General features: G+C 35.6%; 4 protein-coding genes across 9 annotated transcripts; 1 reads left to right on the top strand and 3 right to left on the bottom strand.

Moving 5' to 3' along the window:
- Positions 1-489: 489 nt before the first annotated feature.
- Positions 490-4192, bottom strand: LOC117794337 (bromodomain-containing protein DDB_G0270170). 2 transcript variants are annotated; one of them, XM_034634968.1, is made up of 5 exons: positions 3871-4192; positions 2290-2477; positions 1703-2009; positions 1084-1317; positions 490-1011 (listed from the first exon to the last, which is right to left on the bottom strand). In XM_034634968.1, the coding sequence occupies exons 2-5, from the start codon at positions 2475-2477 to the stop codon at positions 718-720; spliced, it is 1023 nt and encodes a 340-aa protein (XP_034490859.1). In that variant the 5' UTR covers positions 3871-4192; the 3' UTR covers positions 490-717. The 2 variants fall into 2 exon arrangements, with proteins under 2 accessions (XP_034490859.1, XP_034490860.1); XM_034634969.1 differs by lacking the exon at positions 2290-2477 and having other exon boundaries at positions 3871-4186.
- An 880-nt stretch (positions 4193-5072) lies between these two features.
- On the top strand, positions 5073-8382 carry LOC117786105 (trimeric intracellular cation channel type 1B.1). 3 transcript variants are annotated; one of them, XM_034624308.1, is made up of 4 exons: positions 5073-5422; positions 6310-6628; positions 7013-7285; positions 7355-8382. In XM_034624308.1, the coding sequence occupies exons 2-4, from the start codon at positions 6351-6353 to the stop codon at positions 7632-7634; spliced, it is 831 nt and encodes a 276-aa protein (XP_034480199.1). In that variant the 5' UTR covers positions 5073-5422; positions 6310-6350; the 3' UTR covers positions 7635-8382. The 3 variants fall into 3 exon arrangements, with proteins under 3 accessions (XP_034480199.1, XP_034480201.1, XP_034480202.1); XM_034624310.1 differs by having other exon boundaries at positions 5073-5418; XM_034624311.1 differs by lacking the exon at positions 5073-5422 and adding an exon at positions 5856-5989.
- Positions 8383-8676: 294 nt separating this feature from the next.
- LOC117786079 (negative elongation factor D) lies at positions 8677-10923 on the bottom strand. Of its 2 annotated transcripts, none has more exons than XM_034624306.1 (5): positions 10757-10923; positions 9959-10671; positions 9436-9897; positions 8891-9372; positions 8677-8817 (listed from the first exon to the last, which is right to left on the bottom strand). In XM_034624306.1, exons 1-5 carry the CDS (start codon positions 10820-10822, stop codon positions 8786-8788), a joined length of 1755 nt encoding a protein of 584 aa, XP_034480197.1. In that variant the 5' UTR covers positions 10823-10923; the 3' UTR covers positions 8677-8785. The 2 variants fall into 2 exon arrangements, with proteins under 2 accessions (XP_034480197.1, XP_034480198.1); XM_034624307.1 differs by having other exon boundaries at positions 9436-9882; positions 10757-10922.
- Positions 10924-11599: 676 nt separating this feature from the next.
- On the bottom strand, positions 11600-16196 carry LOC117779897 (probable phospholipid-transporting ATPase IF). 2 transcript variants are annotated; one of them, XM_034616244.1, is made up of 7 exons: positions 15531-16196; positions 15338-15463; positions 14727-15273; positions 14120-14534; positions 13447-14041; positions 12444-13257; positions 11600-12164 (listed from the first exon to the last, which is right to left on the bottom strand). In XM_034616244.1, exons 1-7 carry the CDS (start codon positions 15730-15732, stop codon positions 11645-11647), a joined length of 3219 nt encoding a protein of 1072 aa, XP_034472135.1. In that variant the 5' UTR covers positions 15733-16196; the 3' UTR covers positions 11600-11644. The 2 variants fall into 2 exon arrangements, with proteins under 2 accessions (XP_034472135.1, XP_034472142.1); XM_034616251.1 differs by having other exon boundaries at positions 15535-15645.
- Between the last annotated feature and the right edge of the window lie 1967 nt (positions 16197-18163).

The raw sequence follows: 18163 nt of genomic DNA on the forward strand, positions 1-18163 counted from the left end.
AACTTGTTTGATGTGTGGGGAGCATATGTACGTACATGGGCATGTGTGTATGTGTTATGAATACGAAATGAATGAATTGAATGTTTTGGCAACTGGAGCAAATGCCATTAAATGACAACAGTCAACTTACAAAATACAAGTAGAAAAATGTTTTCACTTTATTTACATCGTGTGTGTATATATATGTATATAAAAATATAAAGTAGCTATATAATACATATGTGTCGTTTCGCTTGCGATTAAATCTATAAACAAAAATTATACATATTCAATCGTATAAGAAAATATTTCGATATTGTTTGTTTTTTCGTTTTGCGTGTGCGCTGCATAAATTCGTTAAATTAACAAAAGTAATTTGAGTTTCATTTTATTTCTTGTTTTTTCTCCCTCATTTTTTTTTTTTTTTTTTGTTTTTAAGAGTTGGAATTATTATTAATAATTGTACGCACGATTGGGGGGAGGGGGGAAGGGGAAAAACTTATTGGCAAATTAAATTCTGATCCGTATAAAATTATTTAATTTTATACATAACATACATACAAAGTAATTGAGCAGTATTTTGTAAATGCATACATTTCATTCCTATGCCACATACATATTTCCATGCATATGTACGTGCATATGCGCCCTTGTTTGTTGTTTTTGTCTTTATTTTCTACACATACATAAATATATATATGTATATATCATATATAAATGCTAGTGGTGTGTGTATTTCTACGATATTGTACAGTCGCAGCACATGAGAGAATAATAGAGACATTTAACCACCTTCTCATCATTATCGTCATACGGATTGATTGACTTGCTATCAAATTTCTCTTTGATTTTACATCCATCCAATTGATCTGATTCCTTGCTGCCGAGTAACTTTTTCGATTTCTTACGCTTGTTTTTATGCATCAATTCGTTGCAATTGCGTTGTTGCACCATCTCATCGATCCACTCGAAATCCGTGTTCACCTGATTTCTATTGAAACTCGAGACACTCTCAATGGAATTGATGTCATCCTGCGGAATAGAATAGAATGAGAATCGTAAGTTAAACAGAAATTTAACTGCATATATATATTTTTTTTAAACCTGATTGTTGTTGTGGTTTCTGTATCTGCCCTTTTGTGGCGAGGCATTCTGTGAGCTGCTGTTGTTGGACTGTGCCTGGCTGTTGGCTTTCCGGTTGGCTAATGGCGATGAGTTTGTTGCTATCGATGCTGTCGTTCCAGCCGAGCTATTCAATACAACAGCTGAAGTTGACAAATCTGTTGTTTCGCCGATCGATGGCACCTTTGGCAAATCATCGGGACTTAAAATGTTGTGCTAAAAAAGTTAAAACAAATCAGTTAATTTGTTACTTAAATTATTGCAGATGATTACAATCAAATAAATGCAATCGAAATTGATTGCAATCAATTTTTTACACAACTTTTAAATGCAATCTTAATAAAACATACACTTATCTTTTTATATAAATGCTTAACTCAAAATGTCAGTTGCCTAAATTTGAAAAAAAGATTGCTAACTCAAATTTAGATTTAATAAATTGTTCAAATCAGTTATCAATCCAACTTGATTGCAATCATTTGCTTTAAATCGATTGAAGATTACAATTTGTACAATCATAAATAATGTTTAAATTTCTGATTTCAATCAAATAGTTTGATGTCTTTATAAAGCTCTACAAAGCTCTGTAGACAGTACTTACCAAATCAAGTATTTCGACTGTTGTAACAACAATTGGCGATGTCATTGGATTTGTTGAGGCCGTCGATGGAGCCAGCTCCGACAGTGGACTGTTCAGATTTGGAGTGATTGCTGCAACTGGCGTTGTTGGCAGTGTGGCGCATTCGGAGATTCCAAGCGAATCAGTTGATGTTATGATATGATTCTCATGATTCCCATGATTCTCATGGGAATCATTGTTCTTCACATTCTTCACAAGTGTCGATGACATGCCGCCCAATATTGCCAATGATGATGTCGAAGCGCCGTTGTTGATTTCCGGCGACGGTCTACAATAATACAAAATATATATATATATATATATATTTATATAAATATAAATATATATATAGTTTTAGATGTGAGACTCTATTAAAGTACTTGTATGTGTTGTCATTTGAATAAGTTTTGTTTGTTTATTTTATTTTGATTACATACACACAGAAAGTTAAAAACAATAATCGAAAAAAAAATTTGTTTGCTTGGCCTGCTACATCATTTGTGCTGCTATGATAATTCTCTCGTTGATCTGGGGGATGAATATATGCACATTTTGTAGTTAATACTCACAAGTCAATAAGCTCGCTTTGAGCCCTGCTGCCGCCCAGTGTCCATACCTCGCTTTTCTTTTGGCTCGCCGAATACGAGACTTGCTTGGTTGTCGAACTGTAGTGACCTTTCGGATGGCTTTTTCGTCCTGGTATCCACAACATGCGCAAACCAGACGATTTGTTTTTCTTAGATGAATTGGAAGCCATCTGAAAATCAACTCCCCATCTCAAATATTACATACACACAGATACAAATGTATATACAGATACACAAGTTTGTATGTATTTAATTAAGCTATATATTTTGCCACGTGCTCTCATTCTCATTCTTATTATCATTCCCATTCATTAAGCAATCCTATGCATATCAATATTTATACAAATAGCAACAACTTCCACTTAAATACATATTTGCACATAAATATCTTAGCTTAGCTTAAGCAATGTTTTTTCTACTCTTGCAGAGAGGGTAGTATATTTATCTCAAGAAATGTGTAAGGCATTAAATAAGGCATACTACACCCATAAATGTATATTCATGGTCAGGACAATCAGCTGATTCTTTGTCCATCTGTTTTTTTTTTTTTTTTATGGAAACTAGACTTTCAGTCCTGAACCTTTATTATACAAAACTTTCTTTTTTTTCTGAGCTGTCACAACAAAACTCAAAGATTTTATATTCATTACGGTCTTACACATACTGACGAAGTTTGGCTTAAATTTGACTACTATATCAAGTAGCTGCCATAGGAACAATTGCTCAAAAATGCACCTTTAGTACGAAAAACTTTGGTGTTTCTTGTGATATCTGTACCAAACTAAAGATTATGAATTTTCTTTATTTCTTATTCATTCATTCGGTCTACTATATCATATAGATGCCATAAAATTGATAGGTTCGAAATTAACCAAAAGTATGAAAAACTTTCATGTTATCTGAGATATCTCAACCGAACTCAATGATTTTGTATGATCTTAAAAATACTGATTAAATTTTGTGAAAATCTGACTATTATGTATATTATATAGCTGCCATAGCAGCGATCAGTCGAAAATTGAATACAGCGCTCTGCAAGGGTATTAAGTCTTCGGCGTGCCGAAGATAACCTTTCCATCTTGTTTCTTCAATGCTTTTGCAATTGTTTCAAGTCAAGCAAATATTAGTAATGTGCGTATGTGTGTGCGTATGTGTTTGCTATGATGATATCTCGCATTGTTGACATTTGAGTGTTTATGGACAAGCGTTTAAGATAATTAGCTAATAACAGTAATTCAAGCAGTTGCTCAACATTAGAATCGTTATATCCTTCACCCAGATTCATCTGTGAATACGCCATAACCAGGCGACCTTTATTAAGTGCAAAATAACTTTTACCAAATAAGCCAAGATTAACAAAAAAAAAAACAAAAAACAAGTGCGTATGTGTGCATGAATGTGTGTGAGACAACCTTTGTGTGTGTGTGGTATTGTCAATGGTTGGTTTGCAATTCATATGTTTATTTAAGTGAGAAACAACAACAAAATGAAACAAAAGCTTTAACTTTTTACTGTTTGTAAATACAATTAGTGCCGCAAAATTGTCGTGTAATTAACACTTACCTTTTATTAAACAGGCCTTTATATATATAATTTATATTATATTGTTAATGTATGTGCACCACTTTTAGTGCTAACAATAAATATGCAAATGTATGCATGTACATGCGTATTTATTTAGTTTTATATAAAATGTATGTATGTTGTTTTTTTTTCCGGGAACCGTTTTATAAATTTAGCCGAGATTCTTTCTTTGCATTGGACGGAATTATTAAAAAGGAATTCACTAAAGTATTGGAAAGTTTTTAATTAGAATTTGTAAAAAAAACACAAATATACAGTAAGTTAGTGATGTCAAACAAATGTATTAAAAATTTTGATATTTAAGACATCGATGTATCGATTGTGCACAGCATATCTAGTTTATCGATTTAAACCCGTTGATTGAACTACCTGAAGGTGTAAATCGAAATTAAAATGATTGTCGCACGCACTGTTGCCAACTTAACTATTTTATAGCTAGTTCTGGCTACTTTCAGAGATCGCTTGCTAGAAAAACTTCGAAATTGCCATATCTGGAAATCAAGTTTTTTAAAATATATTTTCAGCTTCGTTCTGCTATTACTATTTTTGGTAAGCCTGCGCAACAGTACCAACAAAAACAAATTTATGTGCTTTCCAGCCAGAAACAGCTTTTGTTCCCCCTAAAAATCTTGGTAGCACTGGTTAGAGGGCTGCCACCCGGCTCAAATTTTCGATCTGGCAAATTGCAAAAAACAGTTGCAACTAAGAAAATTAAATTTTTTTTTATTTTTCTTAATATTGAAGATAGAATTTTTAAAATTTGTTCAAAATTTTTGTTAAAATTTTGTCGAGTTTTTGGTATTTTTTTTAGAATCCAATTATACAACTACTTCCTCCGAGGGGTGCCGAGCTTAAAACCTTCATGAAAATTATCCCCCTCATTTTATTTAATTTCGAATTTTATATTTTCTTTAAAAATCTTTATTTATTGGTAAATTATTTTTAAATTCAGTTCACATTTGAGTTTTGCGCCGTTCATATTTATTTACAGCATTGCTAACAACGTCCGAGAAAAACTATCGCATTCACTATTGCTGCCAACTTAAGTGGAGGAACTAGCTGTTTCTGGCTAGAAAAATTTTTGCGTGCACTTTCCATAGTTTTCGAAAAAGTATGGATAGCAAAACAAAGCTAAATATATATTTAATTTTTTAAGTAGCCAGACTAATTAAATTTTTCTAGCAGTCGAGCTCTGAAAATAACCAGATGGAGCCATAAAATAGCTAAGCTGGCAACTGTGGCATATACGCACATCAATTAAGAGTTCTAATTATGAGACACGGTCCTCTTAGCCACCTAATCACACAACTATCTCAACACACACATGCATACCAAAATGTGTTTTGTATCTCAGCGAGTGAAACTCACCGATTCTAAATATATAACATAATATTCTCGAGAGCAGCGTTGAATTATCGAAGAAACACCATGAGCATGTAATAAACGGGCCAGCTTCGAGCCCAGTCTCCCCGTGTTCGTGCTGCACTCAGCTGTCCGTTATCCGTTATCCGCTGTTCGCGTGTAGACGTAGGTAAATTTTGTTGGTTTTTATTAATTAATTGTACATAAGTATGTGTGTATGTATATAAAAGAGTTATGCGCTACATGTTTAACTTAAGTTAATAAAAATAAATACACATTAAGAACTGGTCAAAAGCAACGGCAACCGGAAATGCGACGGATGCAAAGGAATGCACATACATATGTACAAATAATGGTATATGTGCATCTCTCCAATCTTTCACTGTATAGAAAATAGATGATGCACACATGCACATATACAAACACGGACGAGTGGACGATGTGCCAGTGTGGACAGAGAGAGAGAGAGTGAGAGAGCCACGGACCCGGCGCGCCTCTCTTTCGGCCCTCACCGCCGATTCATCAGCAAAAATTTATTTTTGGAGCTCTGGCAAAGCAGCGACATTTTTATTTCAACTTAGAATTTGTTTTTATGTTTTTCGACATTAACATACAATTCGACAACTTCTACAACATTTCACTGTATCTGCATCTGCATCTGTAGCTGTGTATCTGTATCTGTACTGTATCTGCATGTGCATCTGTGTGATATCTTTAATTGAATATCTACAATCGTGTAAGAAATCAGAATAAGTGCAAACAAAATAAAACATCTACTTTAGATATTATACCTATGTATGTATATACTCTATATCTGTACGCACACACATATGTACATATATAGATTGCATAGGCATATTTCTCAGATACCGCAATGTATCTTTCATACGATTTTGAGAATTATTTTTGTACATGTGCCTTTTGGTACCAAATTGTTAGTTGTCTTTTCAATTTGCCTATAATTATATAACATTTGTGCCGCATCTAAAGAAAACAAAATAATATTTATTCATTGGTTGTATTTATAAAAGTTGCATTCCATTTTGTCTTCGGCAGAATATCATCCTTGAAGGCAGGATACAAGATCAGCTGTGATCATGGACCCGGAAGCGTTTTTGGATGTGGCCAATCAGGTCATCAAGCTAAAAATGTTTCCGTTCTTTGACATCGCGCACAGTTTACTTGCCGCGCTGGCCGTGCGCGAGGATTTGGGCGCCAATGCTCAGGCCTTCTCACGGAAGCATCCACTCGCCTGCTGGCTATCCACAATGCTTGTCATATTTGCCGGCGGCATGGTGGCAAATGGATTACTTGGGGAGCCGATACTGGCACCATTGAAGAACACTGGACAACTCTTGGTTGGCACCGCCGTCTGGTAAAAGATACATATTTACATGATTCCCCAGAAGAATTTAGAATATCATAAGTTAGAAAAACAAAACTAGAAATCATGTTATTTGGAAATAGATATTAGGGAAACAAAATTGGAGTATTGTCATTAGGGAATAATTTTGTTTTCTTTTGAATTTTATTTTGAGATCTTACTCCTTAGTAATATAATCTAAATATAGTTTACAAATATTGGATGATTGCACCCGGCAAATCGGAATCATACAATGTAAAAAAAAAAAAATGAGAAAAGTCAGTGGAAAATGTTGAATTCTTAATTTTCCAATTTATGCTTTCTATTTTTTCATTTTGCAGTTTAAAAAAAATATATTATATTTATTTGCTGACTAAAGTCTATATTTCTATTTAGGTATATCGTATTTTATACACCCTTCGATATTGGATACAAGGTGGGCAAATTTCTGCCGGTTAAAATCGTTGCGAGTGCCATGAAGGAGATTTATCGTGCAAAAAAAGTGTATGACGGTGTTGGACATGCTGCTAAATTGTATCCAAATGCATGGATAATCATGATCATAATTGGTACACTGAAGGGCAATGGCGCTGGTTTCACCAAGCTTATTGAACGCCTCATCCGAGGCGCGTGGACACCAACTGCTATGGAATTCATGCAGCCATCCTTGTAAGTTAATAATACACCTAATCCAGTTTATATTCTTCTCAACAATTGTTTGGTGTATGTGTTTTTCAGCTATACCAAGGCGTCGTTGCTTGCTTCCATTATCTTCGTTCTTGACAAAAAGACCGATTGGATCTCAGCGCCACACGCTTTAGTTTACTTTGGCATTGTTATATTCTTGGTATACTTTAAGCTGTCATCGATACTCTTGGGCATACATGATCCCTTCCTGCCATTGGAGAATCTCTGCTGTGCTATCTTCTTTGGTGGCATTTGGGATAGTTTGGCCAAGATTCTGGGACGTGGACAGGCCAAGGATGGCGACAGTAAAGACGTTAAGAAAAGCAACTAAACTATTTTCGTAACATTAGCTCAAAGAATATTTTTTTTTTAATCGCTGCCAACCAAAGCAACAATTTTTAATTGTTATCGAACGAAACCTAATTTCCCCATTATTTATATACATACATATATAGAGAGACAGATACCTTTCTAATTGTAATTTTATGCGCGATTTAAAGTCAAAAATCAAATCAATTTCAACTATAAGCAACAAGTGGGTGTGTTTGCTTATGCTTGACTCTGATTTCATGTTGTATTTCGTCTTAGTTCCCATTTATGTATATTATTTTTTATAATTTGTAAAACTGTGCGTAATCATAGATATTATTTAATGATCTTTTGTTTTAAATTACGACTGAAAGCATCAAAATAGGACGACTAATTTAATTTACGATTTGTGTCTGCAGTTAAAGAAAGATTGCGTGATTTTAAATCCAATTTGCTCTGCTTTTTTTTTATAACTACATCTTCGGCATGTCGAAGGCTACAAAATACGCTCAAATTTAAATATATATATATAAATATATTTAAATTTTCTATTTGTCAAGCCCGTTAGGTGTAAATATTAAATAGTCATGTATCGAACGAAGAATGCAATTTAATTTTTTTGTCCAAAAAAAGTGATACTTTTAAGATCAAAATAATCGCGGACTATTTAGTTAGTTACATTTATAATTAAACACGCATTCATACAATTGACGACCCTTTGTATGAGTTACTAATGATCATTGGTTGCAATAAATCTATGTGAACTTAAATTTTTAATTCTTTTCCTTTCGTCGAATCCGAGCGGGACAGAAATATCGGACAGTATTTGCATAAAAGACGTAAGTGACAAAAAGCTAATTTTACAGGAGAGTTGTTTTTATTAATCGTGTGTCGTGCCAATATCTCCGTAAATATATAAAATTAAAATTTTATATTTTTGGTGCAGATGCTGTTGGAATTTTTGAACAACAAAACAAACTGTAGAAAAATGTCGCTTGCGTCATTTATGCAAAAAGGGCTCGATATACTTTGGTTGTGGGTGCAAAAAGAGTAAAACAAACGTATTTCAAGTGTATATAGTACGTATATGAAAATTGAAAGCTGGACTTTTACTTTACATGAATGTTGACTTAAATATACAATTTTGTACTTATATTGCTATATAATTATTTGCTATACAGTGGTATAATGCGCCTTACAGTGAACTGAAACAAAAGTAAAATCGATTAGTTAATTTATTTTACTTCTACATATATATTTTATAATTGAGTAATATACCAATGAATTCAGATACGGGATCGTTGTCGCCTTCACCGCGCATTGTACCAGTAATTTCCTCGTTTTCGACCATCGGCAGAAAAAGCTGCACAAACTCCGGGGAATAGGGATGTGTTATTGTCTCGAGAACTTCAGTAACAAAGTAACGGATAAGGGAAATATCAGTGTCCTCAATTGCACAGCATTGTTTAATATATCTCAGCACGGGAACGACACAGCCGCGTGTCAGCAAATTGACCATTCTATCCAGTATCATCTTTTTCATTTCAAGCTGTACAAGTATCTCCAGTTCATCCTGTTTTGATTCGAACAAGCGTATTAATAGAAATAGTATTTGTTGCTGCAATGTCGGATGCACGCCAGCAACTTCATCAAGCACCGCCAAATGCGTAGGACAGCTGTCTGTGGATAGCTTAAAGTACGATGGTTCCATAACAACATTTTCAATCCAACGGATTACACCAACGCCAACAACGGGATATCTATTAAAAATTGAAATATGATTTCAATCGGAATAATATAAATCGAATCCAATTAGCGCTTACTTAATGCAATTGTAGAGTGTCTGCAGTTCGGCGATGAGTTCAGTTGAGCCCTGATCCACATTACAAATCGCATGGGCCTTTTCAATTGCCTGAATCGTGCTCTTCAACTCATCCTTGTTCAACAATCTTTCCGTGAGTGGTCGTTTCTTTGCCGGCTGATCAATCACAGACGAGGCATAGGCCAGCAGGAAGACATATTTGGGCTTATGCTCCGGATTGATTTTGACACTAGCACGGAATAAAGCATCGACGAGTAGTTCCAAAAACTGTGGATTCCGTATCAGGTCAATTGGCGGCGGATCCGAGCCCGAATAATTGCGAAAGAGCACGGTTATATCCGCCGGATTCAAGGTATTGCGAGTTAACATTGAGGTAAGAGCCTGACACGCCTGCGGATACACCGCCGAACCATTGAGGGCCATCGTAATGGGCGTCACATTTTGATTGCTGTTCAAGTAAAGACTATTGTTAATGCATAGTTGTAAGATTGTTATGTGGATGCGAGTTTGTTAATAAAATGTACTTTTGCAGGGCGTATTTGATGATTTCCTGAGATAGCCGCTTCATATTAAAGCCACCCTTTTGCTCCTGGCTGAGCACTTGGATCAACACCTGAGAGTAGACATACGTATGCTGGCCATGGCACACCATACGGGCGCACTCCTGGATCGCACCATGTACATCATCGGGATTATTTAGAAATTTCACAATCGAGGTCTTGAGAACGCGGGAGAAGACTTCAATTTGCTGGGCAGCCGTCGATATTGAGGTAATTTCACTTTGGAATCCGGCATCCGATATTAATTTAATTGTAAAATTAAGCATCAAACAATCCGGATATTCTTCAGCTAGTCGATAGATTAAAGATCGCCACGTATAATGGTCAATCATCTCGGTTAACCAGTCGGGCGTCTCGCCCTCCTCCGTGAATATCGTGTCCGCCTTCTTGGGATCGAACGATTTCAGAATCATTTCCTTTAAATGATTCTCGACCATCGCCTGGACCTCGGTCACCTTAACGCCAGCTAAAATCAACCATTCGGCCAGCAGATTAGCCATTTGGGCGACGGCTTTGTAGTTCTCAGATAACATGGAAATCACTTCTTCGGGTGAGCCTCCGGATTGGAAATAGCGCTTCAGCTGCGTGAATATTCCCGGCTCCATGATGTAATCCGGCGTTAAGAATTTTTCCAGACATTCTTGTATTGTCTTTTGTGGATTGTCCTCGTGCAGCTCCTGTTTATCCAGCAAACAAATATAAGAATACACACACACTCAAGTTTATTGTTTTGATTTGTCGGCTTGTCAAACTTCGTTTTACCTCGGCATTGGATTGTTGTTTCGTGCGGCCCTGCCAGCCGGAATCGTCGTATTCCACTTCCATCATACGTTTAAATAACGCGCATTAACCAAATAAACACTTTTAATTTTAATATTATTTATTTTTATTTGTAATAGGTATGTAAAAACTAAATCGATAAGTCCCTGATATCGATAGACAACATTTTACGCGCAATATCACGACATTTTCGCGGTATATCGTGTGGAACCATATTGGACCAAAAAATTGCTTGTAATAAATTATAAAATAATATGCAATCATATTTCATTAACTGTATCAAACATTAGCACTTTAAAAGTGTGTTTAGTTTAAAACGATATGTTGTATACCCTCTGTCAATTAATCGATAATAATATCGTTGAATTAAACATCGCAAAAGTGCGTGCTGCCAACCTATGTTGTTTACTATGCTGTTTTCATAATTATGGACGTACTGTACCCACTGCTGCCAGCTTAGCTATTATATAGCTAGTTCTAGGTAAATTAAAAATTCGATGGTCTTGCTATCTTAAATATATATTCAGCTATGTTTTGCAATCAATATTTTTTCTAAGTCAGGTCATGACCCAATAGGGGTTTCTAGCCAGAAAATAATAATTATCACTGTTTCTAAAACTTCGCAAAGGTGTACAAAAAAAAAAAACAAATTTAGGTGCTTTCCAGCCAGAAACAGCTATTAATTTCATTAAAAAGTTGGCAGCACTAATTGTAATCCACGTCATACCAGCAGAGTATCGATATTTCGTTTAGCAGAGGTTCATCATTATCAATATGTTATGCAAGCAAACTGTTAATTCAAATTTAAATAACACTTATTTTTTAAAGTTGTCAACAAATATATTAAAATCTTATAATAACAATTTCAACTTAAGCGTCTAAGTTTTTAGATGTACTTCTATTGCTCGACTTTCGTTTCTGTCTAAGGGTAGGCTCTAAAAACATATCATTTACAGCTTTCATAAGAAAGTCGGGTAATAAACATGCAACCGTAGAAATAATGATATAAAGCCACATTGGAAGCGAACTCAAGAACATGTTGTAAACGTGATAAAGAGTATTGCCACCTCCCAAATTGTAGAGATAAGTGCTCAGCATGAATGCAATTATTGATATAACAATGAAGGCAAAGTTTAGGTAACTCATGTAGTGCGAAACCAGAAGTACCTTCAGATTTCCGACCAGAACCAGCACCATTATAAGCATAGTTCCGAATGTTGAAAAGTCCGCCGTTTGACCGTGCTTAAAGACGATATTGTTGTCATATAAAATCGCATAAGCAAAGTAGAAAATAATCAGCATTTGAACGGCAGCATTTAAAATCCAAATAATAAACGTTCTCCATGAGGTTAACTTGTTATGGGCAATTCCCTTGTACAAGATGGGGAATCTATGAAAATAAATAGAAATATACATATATTATTTCACTACAAATGCGAATAAAATAGAGAAAACTCGCTTGGAAAACAAAATTAAAAATAAAAATACTTAAAATATTGTTTAAGTACAGGGTCAGCTTACTTTTTCTTAATTTTACACGTTTTTTTTTTTTTGCAGTTTTCTAATACATTTTTATTATTAGATTTTTTAAATAGTGAAAAAAATTTGTAAAATCGGATAAGAAAGTATAAAGTATTGTTAGTGAAAAGAGGCTATTATTAAGACTTACCTTAGCAAAGTATTCTCACTATAATGCTTCTCCGACATGGCCAAATAGGTGAAACTGAAGGATATGTAGATAATGTCGAATAACCACAGATATAAATCGTTATACACCGAGGTAGCCGAAAACAAGTCGTACACTTGAAAGAGAGCCATACATCCAGTAATAATAATATTTTTGTAACAATAGAAAAGGACGAGAAATGCCAATCTCTCCGTATTATAATGTCCATGGACCAAGAGAAGTCGCTGAAGCATGTCAAATTTGGCGATTGCATAGTCGGCACTACGGGCTGCTTGTTTTCCCTCCCTACCGGGTATACCGATGCCAATGTGCGCCTCCTGAATCATTGACACATCGTTGGCTCCATCACCAATGGCGGCTGTTATGTGACTCCCGGATTTCTTAATCAACATGACAATCTCACTCTTCTGCAGCGGACTCAATCGACAACAGAGCACCGCCTTACATTGTAGCGCTAAGTCAGCGAATTTTTTGGGGAGGTGCAGGAGCAGAGCAGCCACAGTGGTGCCATCGATGACCAAGGCAGTTGGTAGTTTCGACGAACCACTCGAAAGACCAACTTCGATCTGCTTTAGTCTCCCTTCTAGCTCCATTGGATCCGTCAGATTAATGAGAAAGTGCACCTCAGCTGAGGATGGTATGTGCTTACAGGCCATGCCAATGTTAAAGGCCGTCTCCACCTTGTCCCCGGTCAGCACCCAAATCTTCAGGCCCGCTTCCTGTAAGGCTACCAATGTCTTGTCCACATTGTCCTGCAGAGCATCCTCCAAAGCTGTGGCACCCAAAAGATCGAGACCTAGAAGAATCAATAAAATTAGAAGCTACTCTATTGAGAGATATCCGGCAAGGTTCCGATATTCCTTGTTTTCACGAAAGCTACAGTTGGTAATTGGCTTTATAAGTAATTTTCGACCTTACTTTAACCCATACATTATCTAGAATATTTGTACTTTTCTCAATCATAACCTTTATCCTAGGGACTTACCCACTTCAATATTATCGTAACACTGTGCAATTAATTCCTTCCGATTCATCAGTTGTATATTCGCACTATTAATTGAGGCCACAAATGTTTCATATTCACTTTTGGTCAGAGTTCGTCGGGCAACGGCAAGAGTACGAAGTCCCTCCTTGGCATATTCCGTTATCTGGGCATCGATCTGTTCGATCTGTGGACTTTTATTGCATCTGGGTAGAATGGAGGTTTCAGCACCTTTGCTATAAAGCCAAATCACATCGTTCTCATCTCGTATAATGACGCTCATACGTTTCCTTTCCGAACTAAACTCAAGAACCTGAAGACGTTCATATTGCAACTCCTGTACATCTTCTTCGTGAAGAATGCGATTTAGATGTAGGGTATTATTATCGATGCTTTTAAAGATCAAACCCAATCGGGCGCATCCTTCCAGAATAGCTTTCTCATCGGGACTTGATGCCTGGTATCTGCCTATAATATCACTCGTTATTAAACTATCATGCTCAGATTGTCTTTCTGTAGAAGATCTCTCATCGTAGGCCTCCAAAATATCCACCGTATGGCACAAAGCGAGAGCCTCAAAGAAATCCAAGACCTCCGGCTGGAATTGGCAATTATTTAAATATATGTATTTCGAAAGTTAAGAGAATTTTTAAGGGTTTCATGAGTTTCGACTTACGCTCATCGAACCTAACTCGTATCTTTCATCTGTATTTGGGCAATACAATTGTGTATTTTGGAGATGATAGTTTGTACCTTCGGTATAACATTTAAGAAAGATCATTTGATTTTTGGTTAGAGTGCCCGTTTTATCCGAGAATAATATATTTATCTGTCCCAGATCCTCGTTCAAGTTGGAGGCATTCACGCTGCAAGGTTGATCTGTCTCTTCATCGTATAAACATAGATCCGATTTCATGAAAAGCGCACCGAAAACACGATACAATTCAATGTTCATGTACATGGAAATGGGTACCATGTAGTTGAATAATATCAAAAAGGATAGAAAGTCCTCGAATATTTGTAGAACCGCATTATAATCGGGAAGTGGACCCAAATAGTACACAGTCGGATAGACGTTAGCTGCCTTTTGCCTGTAAGTAGTTGATGATGAGGAAATATTCCTGGGTTAATTACTGGTTACTCCTATGCCCCGGTTAACTACCAACCATATTTAAGTTTTGGTTTTCTCGTGAACATATTTTTTTGTGAAGTATAAGTATTTTTTTAATGTACATATGTATATAAAATGGCCGCTAGCCGAGACTAAGGTCTATTCCACTTACCGCTCTATAAGATATAGTATAAAGACAACAATAACCATGCCGACAATGAGGGCTATGATGAATTTATTGATGTATTGCTCGCTGGAAGCGGATTTGTTGCCCGTATAACGACTGTTTAGTTGGAGTTTCGTGGACATGCCCGTATATATAGCACAACCGATGACTCGACCTTGTCCTCTGATCCGTACACCCCTCAACAGAAGGTTATCAATGGTCAAAGGTATAGCTCCATTTGAATCAGTTTTAAATTCAATGCGACCATTAAAACTATAGAGATCGGAGGTCGAAGGCTCGCAAACGATAATACCCAGATTCTTATCATGCTCGAGGGATAAATAGGCATAGTTGGATGGTCCACAAATCGTCTTAAGATTCGTCTCACCATCCAAGTTGGCAGTGTTGACAAAACACATGTTTTCGGAGCCGTATGAATGAAGTAAGACGAGATCACATGGTACATCGTTGGCACTGGTCACGATCACCAGATCGCCAGGGATAATGTATTCTGAATTAATACACTGCTCCTTGCCATTTCTGATGACAGTTACTAAGATTAAAAAAGGGGTATAGTTATAAACTGATAGAATTTTAAGTTTATATTGTTCTTCAACCTTTTGCTGAGTTCACAATTCGATCGCTTTTCGATCTGGAATAATCCTCTAGGCCCTCCTTAAGTGCCGTTACGATCATAACAAAAAGCAGAGGTAATAATGATGTCAAGGGATCTATGGTATCATCTGTTAGGGAAAAATCATATATATATGCTTTAGTGTATTGATAGACTTGATAATGGATAAAACATACTAACGAAAAACGATACGATCGTAATGATCAGAAAGTAAAAGTAGACAGCACGACGGAACTGCTCATAGAAGTTCAATGGGATAAAGGTCAGCCAGGTGTACTTAGTGGTTTTCACACGATTTAGTGGTAAGTTCTTTCCCAGATTCGAGTTACCAACAGATATGCGTAAAGGTTGTTTTTCTTTCACTTTTGAACTCGTCATGATGAGCTGTAGAATTGACTCTCTCTCTCTCTTTCTTTACTCTCTTCTTCTTGCTAGTAAAAGCAAGGGGGTCCAATAAACAATTTTGATGGATTATGGGAAGCACACGAGTGTTATCTTTCCATGCTAAACTTCGACTGAAATTCAGCAAACATTTCTTCAATCATTGAAATTTATAAAGTGCCTTTTTTATTCTTTGCTTTCATTCTTTTTATTTGGCGATAGGAACTATATAGTGGTTTCTATATATATAGTACTTAGCGTTGGCTTAATCGCTTAATCAGTTAATCGAACATTCTGTTGACAAAATATTTAGATGATAGCTATGTTACACTTAGATATTTCAAGGATTTCCCATAGCTATAACAATATACATCAATATATTTAACTTTATGCATGTATTTGTTTCAGTAGAGCGAATAATTGTAATACACTTTGTTAGGCAATCGAATTGAAATAATACAAATAATACTTGCATTATACACATATATATGATAATGTACTACATGTTGTCGTTCCTATAGATTAACATTCATGCTAGATTAGATATAGCTTGTCAGTAAGCAAATTCTAACCGCCAGTTTCTTACTTATAAAGTATGTATATAGTGTTGTATACATATGTACCTTGACTATATATAGAACTATTGTAATATTGGTAAAAGTATGTGGGTAAACTTTTACCTCTACCTAAGTATTTATAAGTAGGATTAAGTAGTCACACCTCTCTGGTCATTGACTTTGACTTGGGCTTTGCAATACCTGATATATTTCTGAGGTATTTCTCAACATTTTAATGATGGCATTTTCTTAAACTCATTTATATGCTTTATCACTATGACTTACTTTTCTATAAGAACTAACTTCTTTGTTAAGATACATTGCTCAAACTTGACACTTTTCCTTTTTCTTTGGGATAGTTGAGAGACAGGAAAGAACTGGTCAGATTGTACTACTATAACTTTATGATGTCATTAAAACATTGAAAAACATTCAAATTTTTCTTTACAATTCTTTTCATTTCTTTCTATCGCTATTACCTCCTAAGAATTATTTTCCCAATTGGATTTGCAGTCCTTTAGGGATTCCAAACCAACCAAAAATCTCCCAAATCTTCATACAGTTTTGGGACATTTTCGGTTGGTTTCGGTTTCTGTGGAACTCCTGTATATGTTGATTACTAGATTCTTTTACTATAATAGGGCATAGTTCAATGATAGCGCTGACTAAGTGCCAAAGACATTGCGACCAAATAATAATATGGCTGAATCATTTGGCTTAAATTATCAGTTGGGTGTTCACCTTTAACATGGGTTGGGCTGATTCATATGCCAAATGGAATGCTTAAGGTAAATAAATAAATGCAATAAAAAAACTATTAATTGGCCTTAGCTCTAACAATTTTAGTGTTACGTAGCTTTTAAATAGGTGATAAGTGATTTAAAGACTTATAAATCAATACATTTAAAACTATTTGCCCTGACTGACTGACTGATATTTGTGCAGCCTGAAGGGAAAGACCAAGGAGTCTGAAATTTTGACACAACACAGCTGAACCAATTTCATAGCGCAATAAGACGGTTTTTTGCGAAATTCGTACTAGAAGTGGTGAGAATATATATGTATGTATAAAGATTGCAAAGATTCTGCTGCATTTCTTATGGATGATATAGTCAAAAATTGCACGCACCTTTAGGAAAAAATTTTAGCAATTAAGTAATTTTGTAAAATTAATCAATAAATAAATACAACCTTTGTTTACTTTGTCAGACAACGTTAACGTACGTAATGCGCCTGATATTCAAGGCGTTGTGTGGACCGACATATGTCCGATAAGGGTCTGAACTAGTCAAGTCGCAACTGTCTATATACATATGTAGATAGTAACATGTGTAAGTATATAATATATATTGCGATTTCTTTGGCAGCAACAAACATTGGCGATGTTCTACAAAACAATCCCCAAAACCCGAATCCAAAACCCGAACTCGAATTTGAAGCTAAGCCCCAAAAACTCAACAACTCAGACACGACCATGAGTGAAGTCTATGGGGATGTTTATGTGTGTGTGTGTGTGTGTGTGTGTGTGTGTGTGTGTGTGTGTGGTTCATACATATATGATTCAATGCTTTAAGATAAGATATTGTTATCGACTTTATCTCTTTGGTTCGTTTGAAAACAAAAAAAATAATAATTCGTTGGTTAAGAGAGCGAATTATTAGACACCTCTCTCTCTCTGTCTTTCTCTGTCAGAAAGTTTCTTCGTTTATCTGTAAACGTTATTTCAATACATATAGACAGATATATATGGTAATATCTGGAGGTAAGTGTGCAAGCACTTGACTCTCTTTTAGATTTATGATATCCACAGTATGAAATTGACACGATATTACAAATTTTTCGCAAATCATAATGCACGTATATACAATCTA

Source organism: Drosophila innubila, chromosome X (assembly GCF_004354385.1).
Source record: "Drosophila innubila isolate TH190305 chromosome X, UK_Dinn_1.0, whole genome shotgun sequence".
Taxonomy (NCBI): domain Eukaryota; kingdom Metazoa; phylum Arthropoda; class Insecta; order Diptera; family Drosophilidae; genus Drosophila; species Drosophila innubila.

What these genes read in the sequence shown, in the direction of transcription:
- LOC117794337 (XM_034634968.1), bottom strand. Translation starts at nt 2,477, where the DNA reads ATGGCTTCCAATTCATCTAAGAAAAACAAATCGTCTGGTTTGCGCATG. An exon ending in CAAAGCGAGCTTATTGACTT is followed by an intron (nt 2,010 to 2,289) that starts GTGAGTATTAAC and finishes GTATTATTGTAG; the next exon opens with ACCGTCGCCGGAAATCAACA. An exon ending in GAAACCACAACAACAATCAG is followed by an intron (nt 1,012 to 1,083) that starts GTTTAAAAAAAA and finishes TCTATTCCGCAG; the next exon opens with GATGACATCAATTCCATTGA.
- LOC117786105 (XM_034624308.1), top strand. Translation starts at nt 6,351, where the DNA reads ATGGACCCGGAAGCGTTTTTGGATGTGGCCAATCAGGTCATCAAGCTA. An exon ending in TTGGTTGGCACCGCCGTCTG is followed by an intron (nt 6,629 to 7,012) that starts GTAAAAGATACA and finishes ATTTCTATTTAG; the next exon opens with GTATATCGTATTTTATACAC. An exon ending in GAATTCATGCAGCCATCCTT is followed by an intron (nt 7,286 to 7,354) that starts GTAAGTTAATAA and finishes TGTGTTTTTCAG; the next exon opens with CTATACCAAGGCGTCGTTGC.
- LOC117786079 (XM_034624306.1), bottom strand. Translation starts at nt 10,822, where the DNA reads ATGATGGAAGTGGAATACGACGATTCCGGCTGGCAGGGCCGCACGAAA. An exon ending in ATCAAATACGCCCTGCAAAA is followed by an intron (nt 9,898 to 9,958) that starts GTACATTTTATT and finishes CATTAACAATAG; the next exon opens with TCTTTACTTGAACAGCAATC. An exon ending in ACACTCTACAATTGCATTAA is followed by an intron (nt 9,373 to 9,435) that starts GTAAGCGCTAAT and finishes AATTTTTAATAG; the next exon opens with ATATCCCGTTGTTGGCGTTG.
- LOC117779897 (XM_034616244.1), bottom strand. Translation starts at nt 15,732, where the DNA reads ATGACGAGTTCAAAAGTGAAAGAAAAACAACCTTTACGCATATCTGTT. An exon ending in GATCGTATCGTTTTTCGTTA is followed by an intron (nt 15,464 to 15,530) that starts GTATGTTTTATC and finishes TTTCCCTAACAG; the next exon opens with ATGATACCATAGATCCCTTG. An exon ending in AATTGTGAACTCAGCAAAAG is followed by an intron (nt 15,274 to 15,337) that starts GTTGAAGAACAA and finishes TTTTAATCTTAG; the next exon opens with TAACTGTCATCAGAAATGGC.